The 23,535-nt window shown below is 41.1% G+C and overlaps 1 protein-coding gene across 3 annotated transcripts in view; it reads right to left on the bottom strand.

Annotated features, from left to right (window-relative positions):
* The window catches only part of abcb5 (ATP-binding cassette, sub-family B (MDR/TAP), member 5), a 63,490-nt gene that overhangs the window by 12,062 nt on the left and 27,893 nt on the right, over window positions 1–23,535 (bottom strand). For 2 of the 3 annotated variants that reach the window (XM_036596659.1, XM_036596668.1), the window contains exons 5-16: window positions 21,358–21,508; window positions 20,574–20,667; window positions 10,143–10,334; window positions 9,874–10,045; window positions 8,923–9,047; window positions 8,592–8,769; window positions 7,370–7,483; window positions 7,107–7,217; window positions 6,898–7,023; window positions 2,831–3,034; window positions 2,478–2,648; window positions 52–213 (exon numbers count right to left, since the gene is read on the bottom strand). In XM_036596659.1, coding sequence (XP_036452552.1) covers window positions 52–213; window positions 2,478–2,648; window positions 2,831–3,034; window positions 6,898–7,023; window positions 7,107–7,217; window positions 7,370–7,483; window positions 8,592–8,769; window positions 8,923–9,047; window positions 9,874–10,045; window positions 10,143–10,334; window positions 20,574–20,667; window positions 21,358–21,508 — 1,800 coding nt within the window. The remainder of the gene's footprint in view (window positions 1–51; window positions 214–2,477; window positions 2,649–2,830; window positions 3,035–6,897; window positions 7,024–7,106; window positions 7,218–7,369; window positions 7,484–8,591; window positions 8,770–8,922; window positions 9,048–9,873; window positions 10,046–10,142; window positions 10,335–20,573; window positions 20,668–21,357; window positions 21,509–23,535) is intronic. The other variant, XM_036596643.1, reaches the window with a different exon arrangement.

The following is a 23,535-nucleotide window of genomic DNA, read 5'->3' on the forward strand; positions in this document are numbered from 1 at the left end:
TCATATTGTTGTCTCTTCTGTTAGACTATGGTAGGACAGCTGCCAAAGTACCTGTTGCATGACGAGAGAGTAGTAGACTCCTTTCTTGTTCATAAGTTCTCTGTGAGTGCCCTGCTCCACCACTTGACCGTCTTTGAAACCCGCAATTACATCAGCGGAGCGGATGGTGGACAGTCGGTGAGCAATCACTATGGTAGTGCGACCTGCTCTCGCCTGGAAAACAGCACTCTGGATCAGTTATGATCATCATTCAGGGTTTGTTCCAACATTTCGAGAAAGGTACAGCATTTATGGGGCATGTCAGTTTGATACAAACCTGAAACAGCCCAAAAACGTTCACAGCCTTAGTCTGAACTGACCAACATGTAGAGGTTTAGAATCCAATCCTGATTTTAGCTCCACAAAATTCTGTCTGAACCGACTGTAGCCCCCAAAATTCTGTCTGAACTGACTGTAGCCCCACAAAATTCTGTCTGAACCCATTTATGGCCCCCCAAAATTCCGTCTTAATTGACTGTAGCCCACAAAATTCTGTCTGAACCGACTGTGGCCCCACAAAATTCTGTCTGAACCGACTGTAGCCCACAAAATTCTGTCTGAACCGACTGTAGCCCACAAAATTCTGTCTGAACCGACTGTAGCCCACAAAATTCTGTCTGAACCGACTGTAGCCCACAAAATTCTGTCTGAACCGACTGTAGCCCACAAAATTCTGTCTGAACCAACTGTAGCCCACAAAATTCTGTCTGAATCCGACTGTAGCCCACAAAATTCTCTCTGAACCGACTGTAGCCCACAAAATTCTGTCTGAATCCGACTGTAGCCCACAAAATTCTCTCTGAACCGACTGTGGCCCCACAAAATTCTATCTGAACCGACTGTAGCCCACAAAATTCTGTCTGAACCGACTGTAGCCCACAAAATTCTGTCTGAACCGACTGTGGCCCCACAAAATTCTGTCTGAATCCGACTGTAGCCCAACAAAATTCTGTCTGAATCCGACTGTAGCCCACAAAATTCTGTCTGAATCCGACTGTAGCCACAAAATTCTGTCTGAATCCGACTGTAGCCCACAAAATTCTGTCTGAACCGACTGTAGCCCACAAAATTCTGTCTGAATCCGACTGTAGCCCACAAAATTCTGTCTGAACCGACTGTGGCCCAACAAAATTCTGTCTGAACCGACTGTAGCCCACAAAATTCTGTCTGAACCGACTGTAGCCCACAAAATTCTGTCTGAACCGACTGTAGCCCACAAAATTCTGTCTGAATCCGACTGTAGCCCACAAAATTCTCTCTGAACCGACTGTAGCCCACAAAATTCTGTCTGAATCCGACTGTAGCCCACAAAATTCTCTCTGAACCGACTGTAGCCCCACAAAATTCTGTCTGAATCTGACTGTAGCCCACAAAATTCTCTCTGAACCGACTGTGGCCCCACAAAATTCTATCTGAACCGACTGTAGCCCACAAAATTCTGTCTGAACCGACTGTAGCCCACAAAATTCTGTCTGAACCGACTGTGGCCCCACAAAATTCTGTCTGAACCGACTGTAGCCCACAAAATTCTGTCTGAACCGACTGTGGCCCAACAAAATTCTCTCTGAACCGACTGTAGCCCACAAAATTCTGTCTGAACCGACTGTAGCCCAACAAAATTCTGTCTGAATCCGACTGTAGCCCACAAAATTCTGTCTGAATCCGACTGTAGCCAACAAAATTCTGTCTGAATCCGACTGTAGCCCACAAAATTCTGTCTGAACCGACTGTAGCCAACAAAATTCTGTCTGAACTGACTGTAGCCCACAAAATTCCGTCTGAATCTGACTGTAGCCAACAAAATTCTGTCTGAACCGACTGTGGCCCACCAAAATTCTGTCTGAACCAACTGTAGCCCACCAAAATTCTGTCTGAACTGACTGTAGCCCACAAAATTCTGTCTGAATCCGACTGTAGCCCACAAAATTCTGTCTGAACCGACTGTAGCCCACAAAATTCTGTCTGAATCCGACTGTAGTTAACAAAATTCTGTCTGAAAGAGAAGACCAGAGAACCCAGCTGCTCTCCAGTGTGTTGAAATTGGAAGAACTGCAGCATTTCATAATTGTAGCACCTATATTTTGGACAACTGACAGGCTTGTGACCACTGAGTGGAGCTCCAAGTCAAAACACTACTGGCTTCCAATTAATCAGGAAGCTGCAGCAACTCACTTTGTCAATCTGATAGCCGAGTTGTAGATGATGCTAATGCTATCCCTATTTTCCTATTCAGTGTTTCCATTGTGTATAAACATTTCCTGGTTGTAGTGTGCTGGTCCAGACAAAATTCCAGGGCTTAATTTAATTCCCAGTCCAGCCTCCTTGGGAGTTTGCTCACACTCGGCATTTGCAGAGATCTGTCATATTGCCATGTTTTACAATCTCTAACTGGGGTTTAGAGTCTGGCAGAGCTTCAGGAGTCACAACTCTACTGTTACCTTATCTAAAGCGGCCTGAACGACGGATTCACTCTGTGTGTCCAGGGCTGATGTGGCTTCATCCAGCAAGAGGATTTTGGGGTTCTTGATCAGAGCACGAGCGATAGCAATCCTCTGCTTCTGCCCACCACTCAGCTGAGCCCCCCGTTCTCCCACCATGGTGTTCAGTTTCTGCCTCAGAAAACAAACAGAACTTAATATGATCTTAAGACGGAACGCCCAGAACTTTCTCACTCAGTCTCACTGAATGTCTCAGTCAATTCGTAGTTTGAAGCAGATTGTGCTTCATCCAGGCTCTGACCACAAATGTGTTCTTTCATAGCAACACTGTATTAGAGTATGGAGCCTCTTACATCTGGTAGTTTGGAGATGAACTCGTAGGCATTAGCTTCTCTCACGGCCCGTTCGATGTCCTCATCAGTGGCGTCCTCGCGGCCGTAGCGGATGTTCTCAGCAATGGTTGTTCCAAAGAGCACGGGCTCCTGGCTCACGATGCCCATATTTTCCCTCAGCCATCGCACATTCAGGGATCGGATATCTCGATCATCCAGGGTCACCTGCAAGCATAGATGACCTGATCAGAGCATCACTACATCACTACATATTAGTTATTAGCTTCTACGACTAAATCATGATAAAAATGAAATACTGATTTTGGTACTAAAACTCAGAGAAAGCTGCTTTATGAGAATCTCGGCTCTTTATCTTCATAAACCAAGCCTGCAGTAGAAACCTGGGTGTGATCCGAGTCTCTGAGCTCTGTTTAATCTGCATGTAAACACAGTCACTAAAGCAGCTTTAATCATGTGAGAAAATCACTAAAGTTCAGCCTTTTCTCTCTCAGAGCGACGCAGAGAAACTCGTAGCTGCATTTGTTCAGCAGAGCTGATCTCTGTAATGATTTTTTTACTGGAGAAAACAGTCCATCCTCTAGAACCCGTACAGAACGCAGCAGCACAGATCCTCACCAACACAGAGAGCTCATTTCCCCCCGTTACACACTGCACTGACCGCCTGGGTCTGTTAGAGAGAGTTTAAAGCTCTGCTGCTGGTTTTTAAAGCTCTAAATGACCGTAAAGCTCCTGAACGTCTGTTTATGATCTCAGATCTGCAGATTCTGACCTTCTGAACTCCTTCAGTAAAACACAGAAAACGTGGAGAGACTCTTTCAGTTATTCTGCTTCTAAACTGTGGAGCTCAGTTCAGCTTTTATTAGACAGTCGAGCTCAGAGCTCACTTTTAATAAACAGCTGAAAACGCAGCTCTTTAACTCAGAGCTTCATTAAACTCTACAGCTCTCTGGAGTTTATCTTTAATCTGATCTGTATTATTGACTTATATGATTTAAATTAAGATTTATAGTTTCTTCTGTTACCATTAAGGTTTAGCATCAGCCCTGTGATGGATTGGCGACTCGTCCAGGGTATATTCTGCCTTCCGCCTGATGACTGCTGGGATAGGCTCCAGCTTCCCCCCCGTGACCCAGAAAGATAAGCAGTTTAGAAAATGTGTGTGTGTGCGTGTGTGTGTGTGTTGAAATATCATGTTACTAAAATATGATGCTGCATGTTACTGGTCAGTGATTTAACATAAAGATATCACTGTTAAATTGCTTTATTCCATTTCACAATGACATGATTGCGAGCAGGTGAATGACAAATGCCCACTATCATGGCTAAAAGTATCAAATGTGATTAATTCAGTAAATTCAAAAAAAGCTGCAGTGATAATCAGATCATACAGTTCTCGAAGGTGAGAAGCGTAACTGCAGCTCTAATTAAGTTCTATTATATCATCACCGTCCTCACAAAACCGTGTTGATCTCCAAAATGGGAACTTCACAGAAGAAGGAAAAACACTCTGAACTTTGAATGGAAGTTACTTCAGTGAAGTCAGTTTGGAACAGTTAAATTACTTCAATCATCATGAGGTTTTATCATGTCATTGAGGGCAGGTGGCACTTTCAGTTCAAGAAAAATGGAGATGAAAGGCTTCTGACTGTGCCAGTGTGTATTAAGTATTATAAGTTCAATGAACTCAAATCTTTAGTGTAACCAGGTCACTCACTTTAAGTTAAAACACTGATTTATTTTTTACAGTGTGGGAATTAGCTCATTGGTTGCCATTAGAGACCACTAGTTTCCTGTAAGCCTTCTTTAGATCACATTAGGAAACCATCAGTGCATCTGAAATGGATTTTTTTCAGCAGGGAGGAGAAGGGAAACAACAAAAAAAGTTTTGTCCGGGTAATTTTGGACTGTTTCTGTTGCTCCACACAACTGTGTTATAAACATATTATAAACAAATGTTGCTTTTTGTATTAATTTGATTTTTAGCAGCACCGGTTGCTTTGTTGTAATATGGATCTGTCCTCATTATTTGCTGTCATGCAAGACCCCCGAGAAGCCACTAGAGGGCTCTGTCTCCCGAGCTGTGATCTGTCACCTGTTTCTTAGCCATGCTTTGATCTCCTGGAGTAGTGTTTGTCCTTGTTATTAGACCATTTTTCCTTTGACTTCATATGCTTATGTTTTTTGGCAAGTTGTATCTAACTGGACTTACTGTGCCTTTTGACACTGGCCTGCTTAACTGAATTTATACATTTTTAACATTATTTGAAAACACCTGCTGTCCTTTACATTGTGTGAACATTTCATGATGAACTGAGCAATAGAAAGGATCCAAAAAATGATTATAGTTAGATGAATGTGTAGTTTAATACAATAGTTTGGGTGCTCAAATTCCATCTCTCTGTGACTTTCTAAGCGTAAATAAGTTACACATCTTCTACAGAGACACACATCTGCACATTTAAATACACAATTACTGTTTATTTGCCGAATTTTACATATTAGGGAAAATATCAACATAAAATGTGACCTGTGCAAAAGTTATGGCACAGTTTATATTTTGTGTTTTTCTCCAATGTTTTAAACTCAGCAAATGAACAAAAATTATGAGCTAAAATTTGCAGAAAAAATTACGTTTAATTATTTTATCTGTAGGATCTGTAGGATAGATGTTACCTGATTGATCACTACCAGTTTGTGAATGTAAATGGCAAATCCTCTGTTTGTAGAAAAGTAAAGTATCCACAGCTCCACAAGGCTCTGTTTTAGGACCTCTATTATTCCTGTTATATATGCTACTGCTGGGTACCATTATCAGTAAACACGGCATCAGTTTCCACTGCTACGCCGATGACACACAGTTATGTACAGTATATCAGCCAAACCAGATGATAAACTTCAACGTTATAAGATTGAGGACTGCATAAAAGATACGGATGTCAAGTAACTTCTTCCTACTTAACTCAACAGATATTACTTGAATAGCTTTCCTGTATGCATTATCGCAATGCATTATCTCTACAGGATGCAGAAAGTTAGTTTATGCATTTATTACTTCAAGGCTGGATTACTGTAATGCCCTGCTGTCTGGATGTTTCAGCAAAAGCCTTAACAAGCTTCAGCTAGTCCAGAACGCTGCAGCCAGAGTTCTTACTAGAAGCAGAAAGTTTGACCATATCAGCCCAAATGGACTCGCCCCTCAGTACCTGAGTGAACTTCTCTCCCACTATAAACCATCATGCCTACCTAGATCACGAGGTGCTGCTCACTATTAGTACCTAGAATTAAAGTTACATCAGAAGCCCCCCAGCTTTGGAATAATCTTCCAGTCAGTGTTTGGGACTCAGACACAGCCTCAGTGTTTAAGTCTAGGCTAAAAACCCACTTGTTTAGTGGAGCCTTTGGTAATTAGTTTTCCCTGTCAGATAAAAGGTGCAGATCTGGGGTTCATGGTCAGAGTATTATGGTAAACTGGGAGTGTTGGTGCTGTCGTCCTGCTGCTCACGCGCTCACTCAGGTTTCTCTGTTTCTCAGTGTTACTCTGATCAGCCTCTAACAGTCATCAGTCATCACTGCTTAATCTAAACACTTCTGTCCAATCACAGCCTGTTTTCCCCTTTTCTGTATTTTAATTTTTAATACTAATGTTAAAACCTTATTCTCTGTTCATTTTGCTCTTGTGTTACGGTTGCTATCTGGTGTGGTCCAGAGGAGAATGGGTTCCCCTTTTGAGTCTTGGTTGCTCTCAGTGTTTCTTCCTCTTGCTCTCAGGGAACTTTTCTTGCCACTGTTGCCATTGGCGACGCTCATGGGAGCTCAGACCTGGACTATTCTGTAATGCTGCCTGTTGTAAAATGTGCTTTTTAAATAAACTTTGACTTGACTAGACATTATCTTAATTTATTTTCACTCAGAAAATCAACAAAAATATGTACTTTGACCAGAGGTGTTCAATGTTTTGCATACAACTGTACATTAAAGCAAAGGATGTGTTTTCATCAAGACATCAATGGCATATTTGAATGATTAGTAATCACCACTGTCCATTTCCAACCTGAATACAGTATTACCTCCCCAGCATCTGGATCATAAAACCTCTGCAGCAGCTGAATGGTGGTGCTCTTCCCACAGCCGCTAGCCCCCACCAGAGCAATCGTCTTCCCATGGGGCACCTTTAGGCTCATCCCCTGAAGGATCTGCAACAGGAGTTGTAAAAAGAGTTTTGTTGATTATAGAGTTTACAATTAATCACAGATCAAAGCTTCATTAAGTGCTTTACCTTCACATCCTTTCTGGAAGGGTAGTTAAAGTAGATGTTCCTGAATTCAATGTCGCCTCTTATGGTGTCTGGTTTGTAGCCCTCCTTTGAACTGCTGTCAATGGGACGGGGCTGAGAGACAGAAATAAATCACTGTGAACTTAGTGAATAATCAAAATGATGCATTCTGTCTGCATCATCATTATTATCATTCACAAGGATTCATTTGAAGTTAAGTGTCATTTCTGTCATTCAAAGATACTGTGATTTAAAGATGGTAATACCATATCAATGGTGTTGTAGATTGCATATGCAGCACCGCGGGCCTTAGCGACACTCTCCAGATTGGGAGCCCCCTGACCCAAAGAGAACGCTCCAATCATCACTGAGAAGAAGACCTGAAGATCACACACTAGTTTAGACCTGTAAATATAAGTGGTGATGCAACACCGCAGTACTGCACTCTTTTACTATCATGGTCAAGTTCATCTTATTAACTTCATTGATTTTTGTAAATATACGTTCATTCTGAAACTGATGCCTGCAACATGTCCCAAAAAACACTGGGGCAGGAGCAATTTGATGATGAACAAATGATGCAATTATGCTTGGGTATTAAAAAGAAGCTGCCAGGAAAGGCAGTCCTGAGTCCTTTATGAGTGATGATGGGCTCCATTTTCAAGGGTTGCCATTTTGCCAAAAAAATGCATCAGAGAAGAATCTAGCAGTTTTAAACCGATGTTCCTCAACAAGCAATTGCAAGGACTTTCACCTGATATGGAGCATAATGTCAATAAAAGGATATCTGGAGAAATCTGCAATCTGAATGCCTGTGACCTTCGACCCCTCAGACAGCACTGCATAAAAACCCAGCGTGTTTCTGTGAAGGACATCCCACACAGGCTTGGCAGTACTTTGGCAAACCGTTGTCAAAAATAATTTAAGAAAAGGACCACCCAGACTGATACCAGCTTAAAGTTCTACATCCAGTGTCTGTCACGGTGTGTGTGTGTGTGTGTGTGTGTGTGTGTGTGTGTGTGTGTGCAGGGAGGGGGGGTGGCATTAGTAGGAAACCTGCTCATCTTTGAAACAGCATTAACACTGAACACATTCTGGAGCAACATATGCTGCCTTTTAGATGCCTTAGATGTCTTTTTCAGCGACATCCACAGGTGAAGACTTGTATAACTGAGGAATACCAAACAATTTTGCTTTCAAAATTGGCATCTTCTGTTACCAAACAATTATTTAGTGTCGTTTAAAGGAAGGGTAATATAAGACATTCTCCTGTCCCAACATTTTTGAAACATGTAGCAGGCATCAAATTTGAAAAAAGAAAAAACAAAAAACAATAAGGTTCTCAAGGTAAAACATGAAATATTATGTATGTATAAACAGAACTTATTAAACTCACTGCTTTCTGTTTTTATTATTATTTTCACACATTTTCCTGGGTTTGGAATTGATTTGTTTGTAATTCGGTATTGTATAGAAGGCTAAACTTACAGTGATGACTTTTCCAATGGAGTAGTTCTCCGGTTCATCCACAGAGAGCTTTGTGCCGTACCAAAATGCCAGGGCGTATGCACCAAATATGAAGAACTGCGTTAAGCCCATAGACATGTTTGTGGTAACAGCTTTCTTCACTCCAAAGTTCATTGCATATACCAAATTGTCCTCATATCTAATACACAGAAAGTGGCAAGTATCACAATTTTGTTACCATCCAACTGAGAAGTACATAACTGAGCGCTTTAGTTTGCAACCACTATATTTCAAACATGGTTTGGGCTTTGATACATATTAGAAAGTAAAAGGATATGCGGTAGATGCTCACTGCTGTACAGCTTTCTTTTGACCATTGAAAGCCACCACTGTCCTAATGGCCACAAGTATCTCCTCAGCCACAGCTCCAGCTTTGGCGTAGGCTGATAGCTCCTTACTGGTGAGACTGGCAAGAATCTGTAGGCCAGATATATGAGGTCATTTTCAAAAAATAAAGTATTATCACAGTGTTGTTAAATCTTACATGTCTACCTTTAATGCAAATGTAAAATGGATTTGATGGTAAAATGTAAACTATTCTGTGCTTCACTGGCAAACAGCACTAACTTTGGCAACAATAAAACTGAGAAGCTGAGCCTCAACGTTCTGCTGTGGTGCTGCAATTTTTAACAGCTTTTTTTGCCAAGAAATTTTGTCACAACATAAAACTCACACAGTTTTAAGTCAATTTTGGCCAAAATGCTTGTGTTTTGCTTTTCTGCTGCACATCGTGTTGTTGTGAGTGCTTTTCCCATATTTTTTTTTATAAAATTTTTTTTTCCCATATTTAACCAATAACCAAATCTTGGTAGATCTACCAATTACATGAGCACCAGCATCGGTTTTGGATAGCAAAGGCCAGCACACTCAACTTAACTGCAATTAACTGAGACTACACTCTTAAAAAAGATGGTTCTTCAAGGATTCTCTAGTAAAAACGTGGTTCTATATAGAACCATGAACACTCAAAGAACCCTTCGCATGTTAAAATGGTTCTTTGTATGGTGAAATAGTTCCTCAGATTGATGGATAATACGCTGTAGATGGTTCTATGTAGAAAAATTTTCTTTATTAAAGAACCCTTGAAGAACCATCTTGTTAAAGAGTGTAATGCTATCTAATGTAGTGTAATTATACAGTTGACACTAATAGTACGAAATACACTCTATAATCTATTATCTCATGAAATTTGATGTATGTGTAATGCAGAATGCCAGAGTAGTGCGCATTTCACTGTACGTACTTTAGACCACACTGCAGCTGAACCAGCCAGCAGTGGACTGACTGCCAAAATGACCAGCGTTAGCTTCCAGCCATAGACAAATCCAATGATGAAACCGGCAACAAATGTACAAAAGAACTGGACAAAGATACAGATCTTGTCTCCCAGGCCATCATTGATTGTGTTAATGTCACTGTTGGGGTCAAAAAGAGAACAGCGGTCCATTCGTCACTAGTGATGTGAAGCATAGTCAACATTAAGGACAGGATACATGACAGACCGGAGCTTACTCTGTGAGTCGAGTGTTGAGTTCTCCAATGGGATGTGTGTCGAACCACGCCATCTGCTGGTGGAGGATGGCGTGGAAATACTGCTCTCGGATCCGTTTGGTCTGTCTGGTGGCTGTCAGTAAGAACAGCATGACCTGGAACGTCCCAAGGAGCAACACTGCAGCCCCAAGTCCAACAAAGTAATAAGCGTGCCTTTAGGATATAAAAGAAGAAGAGAAGATTCATATAAATCAGTGATCATCAATGCAGATTTAACCAAAACTTACACAGAAGCCTCAATAACTAAATGTTCTTTTTATTTCTCCTCATTCAGTGAGTCACTCTCTCCCTTTATTCCAGCTTCCATTCTTTTCAGGAGACTCACTTTCAGTTCCTCAGAGAATCTGCAGACACACCTCCAAAGTTCAGTCTTAGAAGCTGGTTGATCATTTTCTGAAGTAATCAAACACATTCAGTGGTGTTGAGGTCTGGACTCTGGGGTGGTCAGTCCATCGTTCAGCTTCTTTGTTTGATGTGTCCGTCTCCTTTTCTCAGTGAGGTTCTTCTTGAACAGCTACACATCCTTTCAGACCCACAGCGCTGAGTCGTCTTCTCACAGTGGAAGGATGGACAGAAACACCTGTGGATGTTTTCAGATCTGAAGCAGCTTGATTTTCTCCTCTCTCTGAGAGATGAGAGCTTTAAGTGCTGTTTATCTGAGGGGGGCAGTTTTGGGGTCGACCAGCTCTTCCAGGTGGTTGTTAGGAGCCACATTTTCTCTGGAGCTTTTAATCTTTTTAAAAGTTTTAGAAACTTAACTTATTTTCTCTTGATCTTTCTCCTCACTTTTACAAGTGGATTATCCCATATCTAATCTTCTCAAAAACATCTCCTGAAAAATGAATAACGTTGACTGTTTTGACTGTAAATGAAAAAAAACTATGTGCTCTCTGTGCTTTAATCAACTCTTTCAGAGATAGGATATGGATAAAGGTTTACAATAACAGCTTTGGTGAGACATTTTCTCAGTCTGTCTTCATCAAACAGAACAGCTGGATTTTCACACTCACCTCCTATTGTCACATTTATGCATCTAATTAAGCAGCTGCCCATTGAATTCTAAGTCATCTTTGATTTTTCTCATGTTTTCTAAATTCAGGGAAACTTGCTCACATGATACTGTCAGGTGTTACATGAAAAGTTCATACAGTGTATCACATGTTGTCAATCTCTCCACAGTCTGAGGGCTGTGACGTGCCAAAGCTGAGGTCAGTAGGAACCTGTTTCCTCCATGTAGGAGCTCCATGACTGATTTTGAGGTTTGTCTCTGATGCCTATCGTGCTGAAACATGTAGGCCTGTTTGAGTCTTTACATAACGAGTCAGAACAGATCAGACGCATTTTTTGAGGTTTTATTGAGGTTTTAACGAAAAAAGGAGATCCAAACTCACAGAGAGAGAGCGAACAAAAGCCAACAGGGATGTCCAGCAAAGGGTCAGAACAAATCAGTTAAAAAAAACATGACAGGAAGAAAACAACGCTCAGAGAAACTGGAGCAACACTTCACAAAGAAGATAGGACAAACAGACAGCATACACAGGGCTGGACACAGGTGAGGAGAGTCAGAAATCAGGTGAAGCTGATCTGGGATTGGCTGGTGCCTGAGAGTTCTGAGTCATGTGATCCTCCTCTGAATTCTGGGAATTGGACTTCTGGAGCACAAGAGACTGAGAAGTAGCAGCAGAGTCGGAGGGAGGCGTGACCTTCTGAAATGATGTGAGGCTCCCTTCAGTCTGCACGCTGGACACGTGTTCTGAATGTATAACACAGAGGATGGTAGAATTCCAGCTAAAGCACGTGTTCAAATGATGCTGCAGCTGATTTTAAACTTCTCTGGCAATAGAATTGGAGTATTTACATGTTTAAATGAAAGATTTAAAGGTGAAACCTCAGACGTAAAGAAGCTTTTTAATACAGTATAGAACATTAAGCAGGGGTGATATTGCACAGCATTGTTAAATCAGTTGAAATCTTCATGTCCTCTGTGTCAAAACAAAAACAAAAAAAATGATGTATCTCCAAAATGGTAATTCTACTAGTGAAGGCAAAACCGCTCTTTACTTTCAATGTAAGTCAGTTTAATGAGATTTTTGAGCATTTCTATTGGTTCATTCATCATGAAATTTTGCCACAAAGTAAAGCTGCTGTGCTCAAATAAAAAAAAAATAAACATTTGGACAACAGCAACGACAATGTCTCATGACAAAGATATAATGTCATTTTAAAATTCATCAGATTCCACTTAATCTCCTGTTTCTGTAGCACAGTTTTAGCATAAATCCAGGCAACTACTACTGCACTCAAAATCTGATAAAATATGAGCACATTTATCAAACAATGCAAAAACATATTCATTAGCAAGAGCATTTAAAAAATGTGCTCTGCTCAGTGGAACCAAGCTCCCCCTACAGGTCATAAGTGGGTTTGCAGCCCTTATACACTCACTGGATTGTTTACTTTTAAACTGTTACTGCAGCAACACTGATGTCACACCAATCAGAATGTTATGCAATAACAAATGTTTGGGATGTTCCACACTTCACTGGGGATTACTGTAATTCATGGTACCATGAAAAATACTGGCAACTTTCCTGGAACCCTGTTATGTAACATTGCCACAACCATGACATGAACATGTTATAGAAGATGTTATATGATATTATGTCAGATTATATCCAGACTTTCTGGCCACAGTCTGAAGATGTGCTGTCAAAGGAACAATGGGCTTTATAAACTATCTAATATGAATAAGGAGCAAAATCGTTCCATCCTAATGTATTTGTTCACATCAGTTGAAGTTTCATTATTACAGACTTATTAAAGACTACACTCTGTTTGAGGAATATATGAAAGCATAAATTATCCACAACAGATACTTGTCTACACCCTCAGGTGTTATTTTAGGGTTATTTACTTTACCTTTAGCACTGTTCACTGTGTGTAGCCCAGCCCTACTGACGTTCTCTCATTGTTCTAAGTTTGTTTTAGGAAGTGGGAAACTGTAAACTTGGTCCAACAGATCTTTGCTTGTGTAACATTAGAGTTTACAGGGAGCTGCTATTACTACAGAGCACACGGTGTGAAAACTGGTGTTACCCTTAAATTATTAACACGCTAAAGTCATTCATTATTAACACACTGAAGTCGAGATGCCCTGATATCGACACACTTACAATCTCCTGTATCATTTATCTCTGCTGCCATTTCCTTTCAGCTGCTGATGGATGTGGAGTGTTTGAACATTCAGCTGGATTTACCACTTTTTCAAATCAGCCTTTGTTATCATCCCACAAACCTGACAGCCATGGATCAAGACATCAGCCTGTCTTCGGTAGAATTAGATCATAAGGCAGGAGGTGCCTGTTCCTCCATCAGCACCGCATCATCACAGATATACACTAACTCTGTAAATTGCTTACACACAGGTCATGTTCAGTACTAGTGTGGCTTATTCAATGCTGGTTCACCTACACTCTTAAAAATGATGGATCTTCAAGGGTTCTGTGGTAAAGACAATGGTTCAATATAGAACCATGAACACTCAAAGAACTGTTTGCATGCTTACATGGTTCTTTGCATGGTGCAATGGTTCTTCAGCTATGTAATGGTGACATGTGGCATAAAAAACAAACAAAACTTATTTCAGAAGTGACTGATGTTTATTCAGAGTTTAGGCCATCACACACCAAACAAGACACGCAAAAACACCATGAAAGTTGTGTTTTTCCGCCTCAAAACTATTCACACCAGATGCAAGGCGAGTGTTTCCTGCCTTACGACCAACAGAGGTGTAAGTAACGAATTACATTTCCTCTTGTTACTGTAATTGAGTACAGTTTTCCCTGTAACGCTACTTTTTGGAGTAGAATTAAATCAGAGTACTTTTTCTCTACTTGAGTTCATTTTTAATGAAACACTTTTACTTCACTACTTTAATTTTCATAAAGTTACAGAGTAAAACTAAATGATGAACATATCAGATCAGAAACCGATACGAACAAAGCGCGGTTAAATTTAAAGGATTCACTGATCAAAAAAACAGCAGCTCCGGCCGGAAAAACACTATGGACATGACCAGTTTAGTGGAGAAGGACAGAGGAGAACTGAACCAGCACACGGGGGGGGGACAGACCATCCAAACAGTCATCTGTGTTCATTTAACATGAACTAAAGAAAATGACGTTATTATCAGCGGCGAACACGAAACCTGCTGAGATCCGCTCTCACAGCTCGACTCCAGCCTGAGGCAGCATTAGCCGAGCTAGCTGATCTGAGCTACACAGATACCGTGTTCATGGGATTCTTCTGTCTTTTATAATGATTCCGTTTATTACACTGGAAATCTGTTGTGTATATTTTATTATAAGTGCCTGTTAGCTGCTTTTGTTAACAGGTGTCACCCACAGACTACAGTTTACCCGTTAATACAGCCTAGTTTAGCTGCTGTTTGGAGATCAATGGTCGTGAACGGCTGTGAGACAAGAAATCTAGTCTAATACAGGTTTTTCATAAACTCTGGACAGTGATTCTGTCGCACTGTCATACATGCAGTTTACTGTAAACCTTGTTCCTTACACAGCTAGCAGCTCTCAGAACTTTAGCTTTAGTGTTTTTCTGTACAAATTATTTCCAGTGATGTAGCTGGAACAGCTAGTAACAGTACTTGTACTTGAGTAGGGATTTTCAGTACTCTTTGCACCCCTGACAACCAATGACCGCTGGGATAGGCTCCAGCACCCCTGCGTGTATATATCAAAAATCAATTTTCTAAATTTAAATTTATAACGTAATGTTGACGGAACGCAAAAGGCGGAACTTGGAAGTGCGGAAGTGCAGCTCTGTGAGGTGCATATAACAAAAACACAACTGGATGAGTGAGAAATCCGACCGGCTCCCTCTGCATTAAAAGCCAGGTTAGGTCAGGAGTCACAACACAAATGATAACAAGAGCCATTTTGTCCTTTCAACAAAAATCAAACCATCTTGGGAGCTGCAACATTTAATGTCCAGTATGTGATAATTTCCTAGTATAGGCTAAACAATATAAACAAAAACGCGGACTCACTTTGCTCTGCTTTAAGCTTTAGCTGCTTTCCTCCCCTGTCCGCCAGGACACTTTTCCTCAAAAGTTGAATAGTTTCTTGTAAAATGTCTCTCAAAGTTCGACTGATTTACGAGGCTGAAGTCGCTTCTTATTCTCCAGCTTCTTGTTCGAATTTTGCCGTTCCACCTTAAATTCTGCCTGAGGTGCCAGAACGTAAACGCGGCACTATTTAAGGTAGAATGAGAAAATTCGAAAGAGAAGCGACTTCAGCTGTGCGACTTTTTAGTGTTTGACAGTTTCTCGTTGCAGATTTAATGTACCAGGAAACCAACTGTGCTGCTTATAAATGCGAATAAGTCCATTAGTCTCCAAATGTTCGTCAGTCTTTCTCTTTTCCTTTTTCGTTTGCTACTAGCCAGGCGAAACCTCGTTGACCTGCAGTCTGCACGCCAATTCTCAGTCATAACACAACAGGGCTTTCATGCTATGTTGCACATGTCCTGTCTCGAAGATATTTCACTGACACAGCGATCCCCCCCCTCCCCCCGTCTCTACCACGAGACCAAAACTGAAGTTATAAAATCACTAAAGAAAGTGGGTAGGATGGCTGTAACGTGCTGCGTGGTCATCCATTACCAGAGCCTTCTAGTTCACTTGTCACATCACTTCCATTTGATTTATTAATAAAAGATATTGGACGTAAATGCATTATAGATCATTACAAATACTTTGCTTTAAAACTACCAAGTCCTCAGACGGTAGGAAAATAGAAATCATGTATAGAAAAAAAGACGCATCGATAATCGTTTTATAATCGCATCGCAGCCTCTGAATCAGAATCGAATCGTGAGGTGCCTAGAGATTCCCACCCCTAATATATATATATAGAAACAGGCTGACTATAAAGGATGTACTCCACTGTGTAAAAGTGAGAGGAGAACGGAGAGTTTCTCCTCATTCAGGAGCTGAAACTGTACAAGCTCTTTCACTCACAGCTGGGAGCTCAGCTGAGTCTGACCAAATGTGTGTGTGTTAGTGTTAGTGTACGTTTGAGAGTGTGTGTATTTGTGTGTGTGTGTGTGTATTTGTGTGTGTGTGTGTGTGTGTACTTGTGTGTGTGTGCGTATTTGTGTGTGTGTATTTGTGTGTGTGTGTGTGTATTTGTGTGTGTGTGTGTGTGTGTATTTGTGTGTGTGTGTGTGTGTGTATTTGTGTGTGTATTTGTGTGTGTGTGTGTGTGCATATTTGTATGTGTGTGTGTGTACTTGTGTGTGTGTGTGTGTGCGTATTTGTGTGTGTGTGTATTTGTGTGTGTGTGTATTTGTGTGTGTGTGTGTGTGTATTTGTGTGTGTGTGTGTGTGTGTGTGTATTTGTGTGTGTGTGTGTGTATTTGTGTGTGTGTGTGTGTGTGTGTGTGTGTATTTGTGTGTGTGTATTTGTGTGTGTGTGTGTGTGTATTTGTGTATGTGTGTATTTGTGTGTGTGTGTGTGTGTGTGTATTTGTGTGTGTGTGTGTGTGTGTGTGTGTGTATTTGTGTGTGTGTGTGTGTGTGTGTGAGTGTGTGTGTGTGTGTGTGTGTATTTGTGTGTGTGTGTGTGTGTGTGTGTGTGTATTTGTGTGTGTGTGTGTGTGTGTGTGTGTGTGTGTGTGTGTGTGTGTGTGTGTGTGTGTATTTATAGTGCTCCACGCGAGACGAGGCTCTAAGCAAACAGGCTGCCAGTAAGATCTGATTCTTTGGTCCCAGCAGAGCTGACAGACGGAGACGCTGAGCTACTGTCCACTCTGGAGGAGTGAAAGCAGCGTGAAGAGCTTCATCACTTCATCCAGAAGCTGAATGAGTTCTTCCTCACTGAACTCTCTGCCTGTAGCTCAGTCTGAGCTGCTGAGGGAGATTCTGGTCCTTTTAGGGTTTGTGAAAAGGTTTTATTGGCTGGAACTCCGTCATCTCGGTAGTCGTCATGCCAACAGCAGAGTGGACTGTGACTGGTCAAAGAGTTTTTGTCACCAGCGAAAGTTCACAAAAATTCAACAGACAGCAAAGAAAAACAATGTCAGATTTTCACCATCTGAAAAAATGTAAGCTACCGTCAGTTGTACATGAGCTCAAATTAATTTACTGTTGTCCAAATAAATCTCACAAACAAATTGCGATGGGTGTGTAACGGCCTTCGCTGATGATATTTAGTGGTCGGTGGATGGCCTGTAGTGCAGGATGTACTGTGCCTTCTAATGAATCTACACCCCAAAGCATGTATGCAGTAATAAGTGCATTCATTTATATATATCATATATTCAAATTCATCAAAACAATTAAGGAATGAGAGGAAATAATCACATGATGGATCTCAAATCTGATTGGTTGGACCGGAATGTGGCTGTGGGCGCTAGTGCCGTTGTCACCTCCAACTCTGTGCTATTCATAAACTCAAATTAAGTGTTCACTTTATTCCTACACTCCTGCCACAGATAAGCTAGCTGCTATCTGGCCAGCATCACATTCTCAAGTTTTATCAGCGACTGCAGGGCGAGACGGCAGGAAAAAGAACATCAGACAACATCTCAGAACAAAGGGCAGCTGGTTATGTAACTCCCGATGGGGAGAGTGTTTTTGCTTTACACAGTCAAATCAAGCCTGTTGTCGTATTTCTTGCTATTTTAAGTAAGTATATGGTAAATCACTCTTTTTGGAGGTGGGTTTATACCATATTCCTCTGTATTCGCACCACCACACTACTGGTGGACTGAACATTACAGGTTTCTGGCATTAGATCAAAGAGTCAGGTTCAAATGACTGTCATTAACTTGACTTTCTAAAGTTGGAGCAACTTGCTGGTTGGTGGCGGCTGGTTTTGTGCTACCTTTTAAAAAGAGGCCATAAACTGTCAGTAGGGCCAGCAGCTAGCATGTGGACCTGGCCCCGAACACGAGCTGAAAGGCCATCAGGCGTATTGGAAGATGTTTTAAGTAGGGGGCACTGCCAACTAAAATGAGTAACGTTGTTGTTTCATTTTAGTCACTGTATATCTGGAGTGTCCAAAGTCCACCACAGTTAATCGGCCCTCTGGCCTGTATGTTGAAATTGTTCATTTCACTTGATGGTGGCATCAATGCTGGAAACATGCACATAATTTACAATTATCCTGTGGATTAATTCACAGAATGACATTTAGTCATGATTACACACACACACACACACACACACACACACGCACACACACACACAGTGCAGCTGACAGTGACCACTGGCAGTTTTAAGCTCGATGAAACACAAATCTGTGCCTCATACATGAAGAGACTTTAATGAGTATAATATTGAAACCCAGCATGAACATTAGGATAAATGTTCAGGGGGCAAGAAGGCAAAAAAAAAAAAAGAAAAAAGCAACAAGATGCAAATTTCTTTGCCATTTTTTGAACCATCTTCGCTGGAATGGTCTTTCAAAGCTTTCCGTGCCGAATGTTCTTCCAGGAAATTTTATGTTTGGTTGAAAGGGCCCCACATCTCCGACACTGGTGGCTCTGGTCATCCCAGCATTAGTGGGCTGTGGTTTCCCAGAGCCCGCATGCTAACGCTAGCTTGAACCTTATCTGTGGTAGTGGCTGGTGTGGGTTCAGTTTCAGCAGCTGCAATGCTGTTGTTTTTATCCTTGTCATCCTCAGTAACACTATTGATGAATCTCACTTTTTTTGTTGCTTGAATATACAGACACAGCCTGAGGAAATTCCTCCACAAACAATAAAATATATTTAGATTTATTTTCACACACATCCCTTCAACTCTGTTTAAATCCATTCCACACAGGTTTTGGTTCATTTTTCAAAATTTACAGATACTGCTAAGTGTAAGATACTACAGGCTGAAGCCACCACAAGTGGGGCTACAGCCCCTTCCTGTGCTAAAGGAATGTGCAAAGAATAGAACTGTTTAAACTGACAACACTTTACTGAAGACCAGCCTTCGTAAGGCTACCTGACACCTGCATAAGCCTTTCATGACATGAACTTATGAAGGTCTATTCCAACAGGCGTCAGTCATCATAAAGTCTGTCAATCCTTTATGTAATTTTGTGTCAGTAAGTTAAACGACATCTGATGCTTGTTGGAAAAAGCCTTTACAGATGCCTCTAGGTTTACGTCATTTGTCATGAAAAGCTCATGTCTGTGCCTCGTAGCCTTTTACACAACAGTTAGTCCCACCCTGACAATCTGATTGGTTAGGAAGTGTCTAATCAATGTCACCATCTGTATCACTCCACTGACGCGTTGCCAAGAAACGACAAGCTTTATGCACACAAACAGTTGTTTTGTATTTGTACCTATACAAATTGAAAAATTGATTAAATGGATGACGTTAAGATCACATGTGACCTGCAGTCCGTTTGTCCAGACTCTGAATAAGACTGTGAGTCTGAGGCACATCACACTCTGAATCTGCTGTTAACATTAAACCTGTCAGGTCGACTGCAGTGCCGGCAGAACAGCTAAACCCACTGGAATCAGCCAGAAACAAACAGAGTACAATTTAGCAAACAAGATGGGCAACAAGGCGCTTTACAGCCTGACTGTAACAAAATGATGTTCAGGTTCATTTGGAAACAGTTGAAAAGGCTGAGCTGAACCTGATATTTCTATAGTTCTGTGGCTCCATCAGCACCACAGAAGCTGAACAGTATCATCAGGAATCCTGGGCTGAGCTCAGGGCTCAACAGGCTCAACAAGCTCAGCAGGCTGGAAACTGTTACTGCTGCACAACAACTCTTTTGTTGTGGAACTACTTTTTGGCGGAAGGTTTTTTCCGTATTAAAGCATATTCAGTATGAAATTCAGGGCTTCTTCTTTCTTTATTTTGTAAAACTGATGTTTAAAAGCAATACAACACTCAAGGTCATGTGTTATTGTAAATAACATCATGGCTGTGATGATCTATGGCACTCGCCTTTGTCAAACTTCATTTATTAGTCATTTATTAACTCTGCTATCTCTTTCTCACTGAAACGTCATTTTTTGTGTTATCTTGAGTTCATTGTTGGCTCCATGATTTCATTGTGTCTTTTAAAGCACAGTTTGCGTGATGAGCTGCAGTTGTAGCAAATCAAACGATAAATTCACATCACAGTCAAATCAAGGCACATTCTGTGCTGCACCTGCAGTCGTATCTGCATCTGAGCTGGAATGTTTTCAAGTTCAGAGGACTATCAACTCAGGAGTCACAAGAACTTTTTCTATTCATATGTTTACTAATTTACTGATATTTTTGCCTGGTGAACTTCGCTATGAAGAAATGAATGAAGGCAAATCCTGGCAATCTAGTGTTGTTTTGCAGGATTAAGATTAAAGAGCACTCACTTTGTCATGGCTTTTTCAATGTCAAATCCAGGAATGGTGATACAGTCTGAAGGATTCAGGGTGAAGTTAAAGGTGGAGTTTCCTGTGATGTTACCTACACGGGTTAGAAAGGAGAACTAGCTGTGGTCAATAGGCAAAAACACTGAATGCATGAGAGAAAAGCTCATGAGAAACTAGCAAACTCATGTGTCCAAAAGCATGCAGACAATCCTACTTTAATGTCACCTATTACTGACAGAGATGTTCAGCTTGTTTAATCTCCATAGAAAAGCACTGACCAATAGAATGGGATGCTCTGAGGCAGCTGCACTTGATCCTAAGGTCTCCATGTCCAATGCCCAGCATGGGCTAGAAGGGTATAAAGCTCCCCAGCATTGGGCTGTGGAGCAGTGGAACTGTGTTCTCTGGAGTGATGGAGCTCCATCCAATACCTTTGGGATGAGTTGGAGTGACCCAGAACTGACCATCCAACATCAGTACCTGACCTCACTATGCTCAATCAAATCCTCACAGCAATGTTCAACATCTAGCGTAAAGCCTTCCAGAAGAGTAGAGGCTGTTACTGCAGCACAGACTCACTAATAACACCTTCATTTCAGAGGAAACGCTGGAGTTGAGAGACTTTTGGACAGAAAGTGGAGAAAAAACACCAACAGAAACTCATCTGGAGCTGTGATTGGTCAGGATGCTCACTAGCATAGTCCTCTGTGATGCCGGTATCACAAGGGTATTAATTAAATTTCAGTGATGCCCTTCAAATAAAAATGAGGAATATTGTTTATACCTGTGAGATTGAACTGCTGTCCACTTAGTACAAAGCTGTCAGTCATCTGGCCAAACACGACACACATGAGGGGCAGGGCTATGCCATGAAGAGCAGCGCACAGAAGACCAATCAGCATCAGGAAAACCTCTAGACAGGTAGCGTAACGAAACTGCAAAGGGAAGAAGAAACTTTCATCACTAGCGGTGAACTGTTTAAGGAGCTACTTAAACATGCAGGGCTACTAATTCTAATGAAGTAAAACCCAAAGATAATCAAACCATTTCAAATGTAAACTAAGTTTGATTGGCATCTTGTTAAAAAGTGACAGTGGATGTGAAAAGCTGCTAGTCTCACACTGTAAAGCAGGCATTCCCAACCTTTTTAACAGCCGCAGCCAGAGACACAGGAAGGTGTTTTAGGCTGGGGGTACTGAAATTTTAAGCACCACATATGTTTATGGTTTTTAAATTTTTTGTAATATATTATATTCAAATAGAACGTGGCAAAAAATGACAAAATATGCACATCCTCTTTCTGCTCCGAAAAATTAATGCAAATAAACTGACCGGTGACCAATGAGATTGCAAGCAAGCAAGTAAAGTTTATTTATATAGTGCTTTTTACAACAGGTGTTGTCACAAAGCAGCTTTACAGAAAAATCAGCATTACAGAAAAAAATCCAGGTCTGAGCCCCCATGAGCGTCGCCAATGGTGACAGTGGCAAGGAAAAACTCCCTAAGAGCAGGAGGGAGAAACCTTGAGAGGAACCAAGACTCAGAAGGGGAACCCATCCTCCTCTGGTCCACACCGGATAGCAAACAGTGTTAGTATAAAGTATTACAAAACGGGGAAAACAGGTGGGGCAATGGTTAATTTCACAGTCACACACTGAGATTAAACACTGGAGTGCACAGGGGAGAAATGAGGGTTCAAAAAACATAGAGTATGTTAGAGTATCATTATGATTTCTTTAAGTTTAAAACAATGTATCCGATATAATAATAGGCTGCTATGGGGCTCAGAGCTGGTTTATAACGCTGCATAAACTTTCCATGTTTGCAGCTCAATCTGTGTGTTTTAGTGATGCAGCCCCAAAACAGCCAACAGCCACTGAGGGAGGTGATTCGGCACAACACAACATTACTGCAGGGTTAGAATAAGAATAAAAAACTAAGAACAGCTCAGCCAGTTTACACTGAAGTCCCTGTAGTTACTGCACAATAAGCCTTAGTAAGTTCTAAGCCTTTTTATTTTTTAAAGGGTTAATACAGGTGGGTTTAAATGCATCACTTTTACTGGCTGTATTTTACGGATGTGCTGTGTGTTGTGGGGAGATAAAATAGCAGATTTCCTATATTTGTAGATATTTGGTGATTGGCTATAGATGTGGTTCTCTTGGTGATTCTCTCCAGAATGTGTGCCTCCTTCAGGTCTACTGTAGATCTTATATCCCGTATTTTCAATAAACAATGGCCAGTTGGGTTTGTAGCAAAAAATATTTACAAATGAAATAAAAACATAAGCTTTCTCCGACTCACAAATTAGTTAAGCTAATATGGCCCTTTTAGTACCAAACCCTTGTGCTGAAGTCTTGCCTAGTCTTGTTTTTTTTAGCTTGGTATTATTTAAATTTTTGTTTTTGATGTTTTTATTTCTATATTTTCAGCCCCAATAAAAAGGTAAATACTGTCAGTTTATTCATTTTAGACTTCTTCACTTATATTTAGTGCAGAAAGCAGTCAATAGCAACATACACACACTCACCAGGCCATATAGAGATGTAATGATCCACAGCCTGGTACTACACAATCCATGGCCCAGTATTAAACAATCCATGGCCCAGTATTACACAATCCATGGCCCGGTGTTAAACAATCCATGGCCCAGTATTACACAATCCATGGCCCAGTATTACACAATCCATGGCCCGGTGTTAAACAATCCATGGCCCAGTATTAAACAATCCATGGCCCAGTATTAAACAATCCATGGCCCAGTATTACACAATCCATGGCCCAGTATTAAACAATCCATGGCCCAGTATTACACAATCCATGGCTCAGTATTAAACAATCCATGGCTCAGTATTAAACAATCCATGGCCCAGTATTACACAATCCATGGCCCAGTATTAAACAATCCATGGCTCAGTATTACACAATCCATGGCCCAGTATTACACAATCCATGGCCCGGT

The sequence above is a fragment of the Colossoma macropomum genome, unplaced genomic scaffold (assembly GCF_904425465.1).
Source record: "Colossoma macropomum unplaced genomic scaffold, Colossoma_macropomum, whole genome shotgun sequence".
NCBI lineage: Eukaryota > Metazoa > Chordata > Actinopteri > Characiformes > Serrasalmidae > Colossoma > Colossoma macropomum.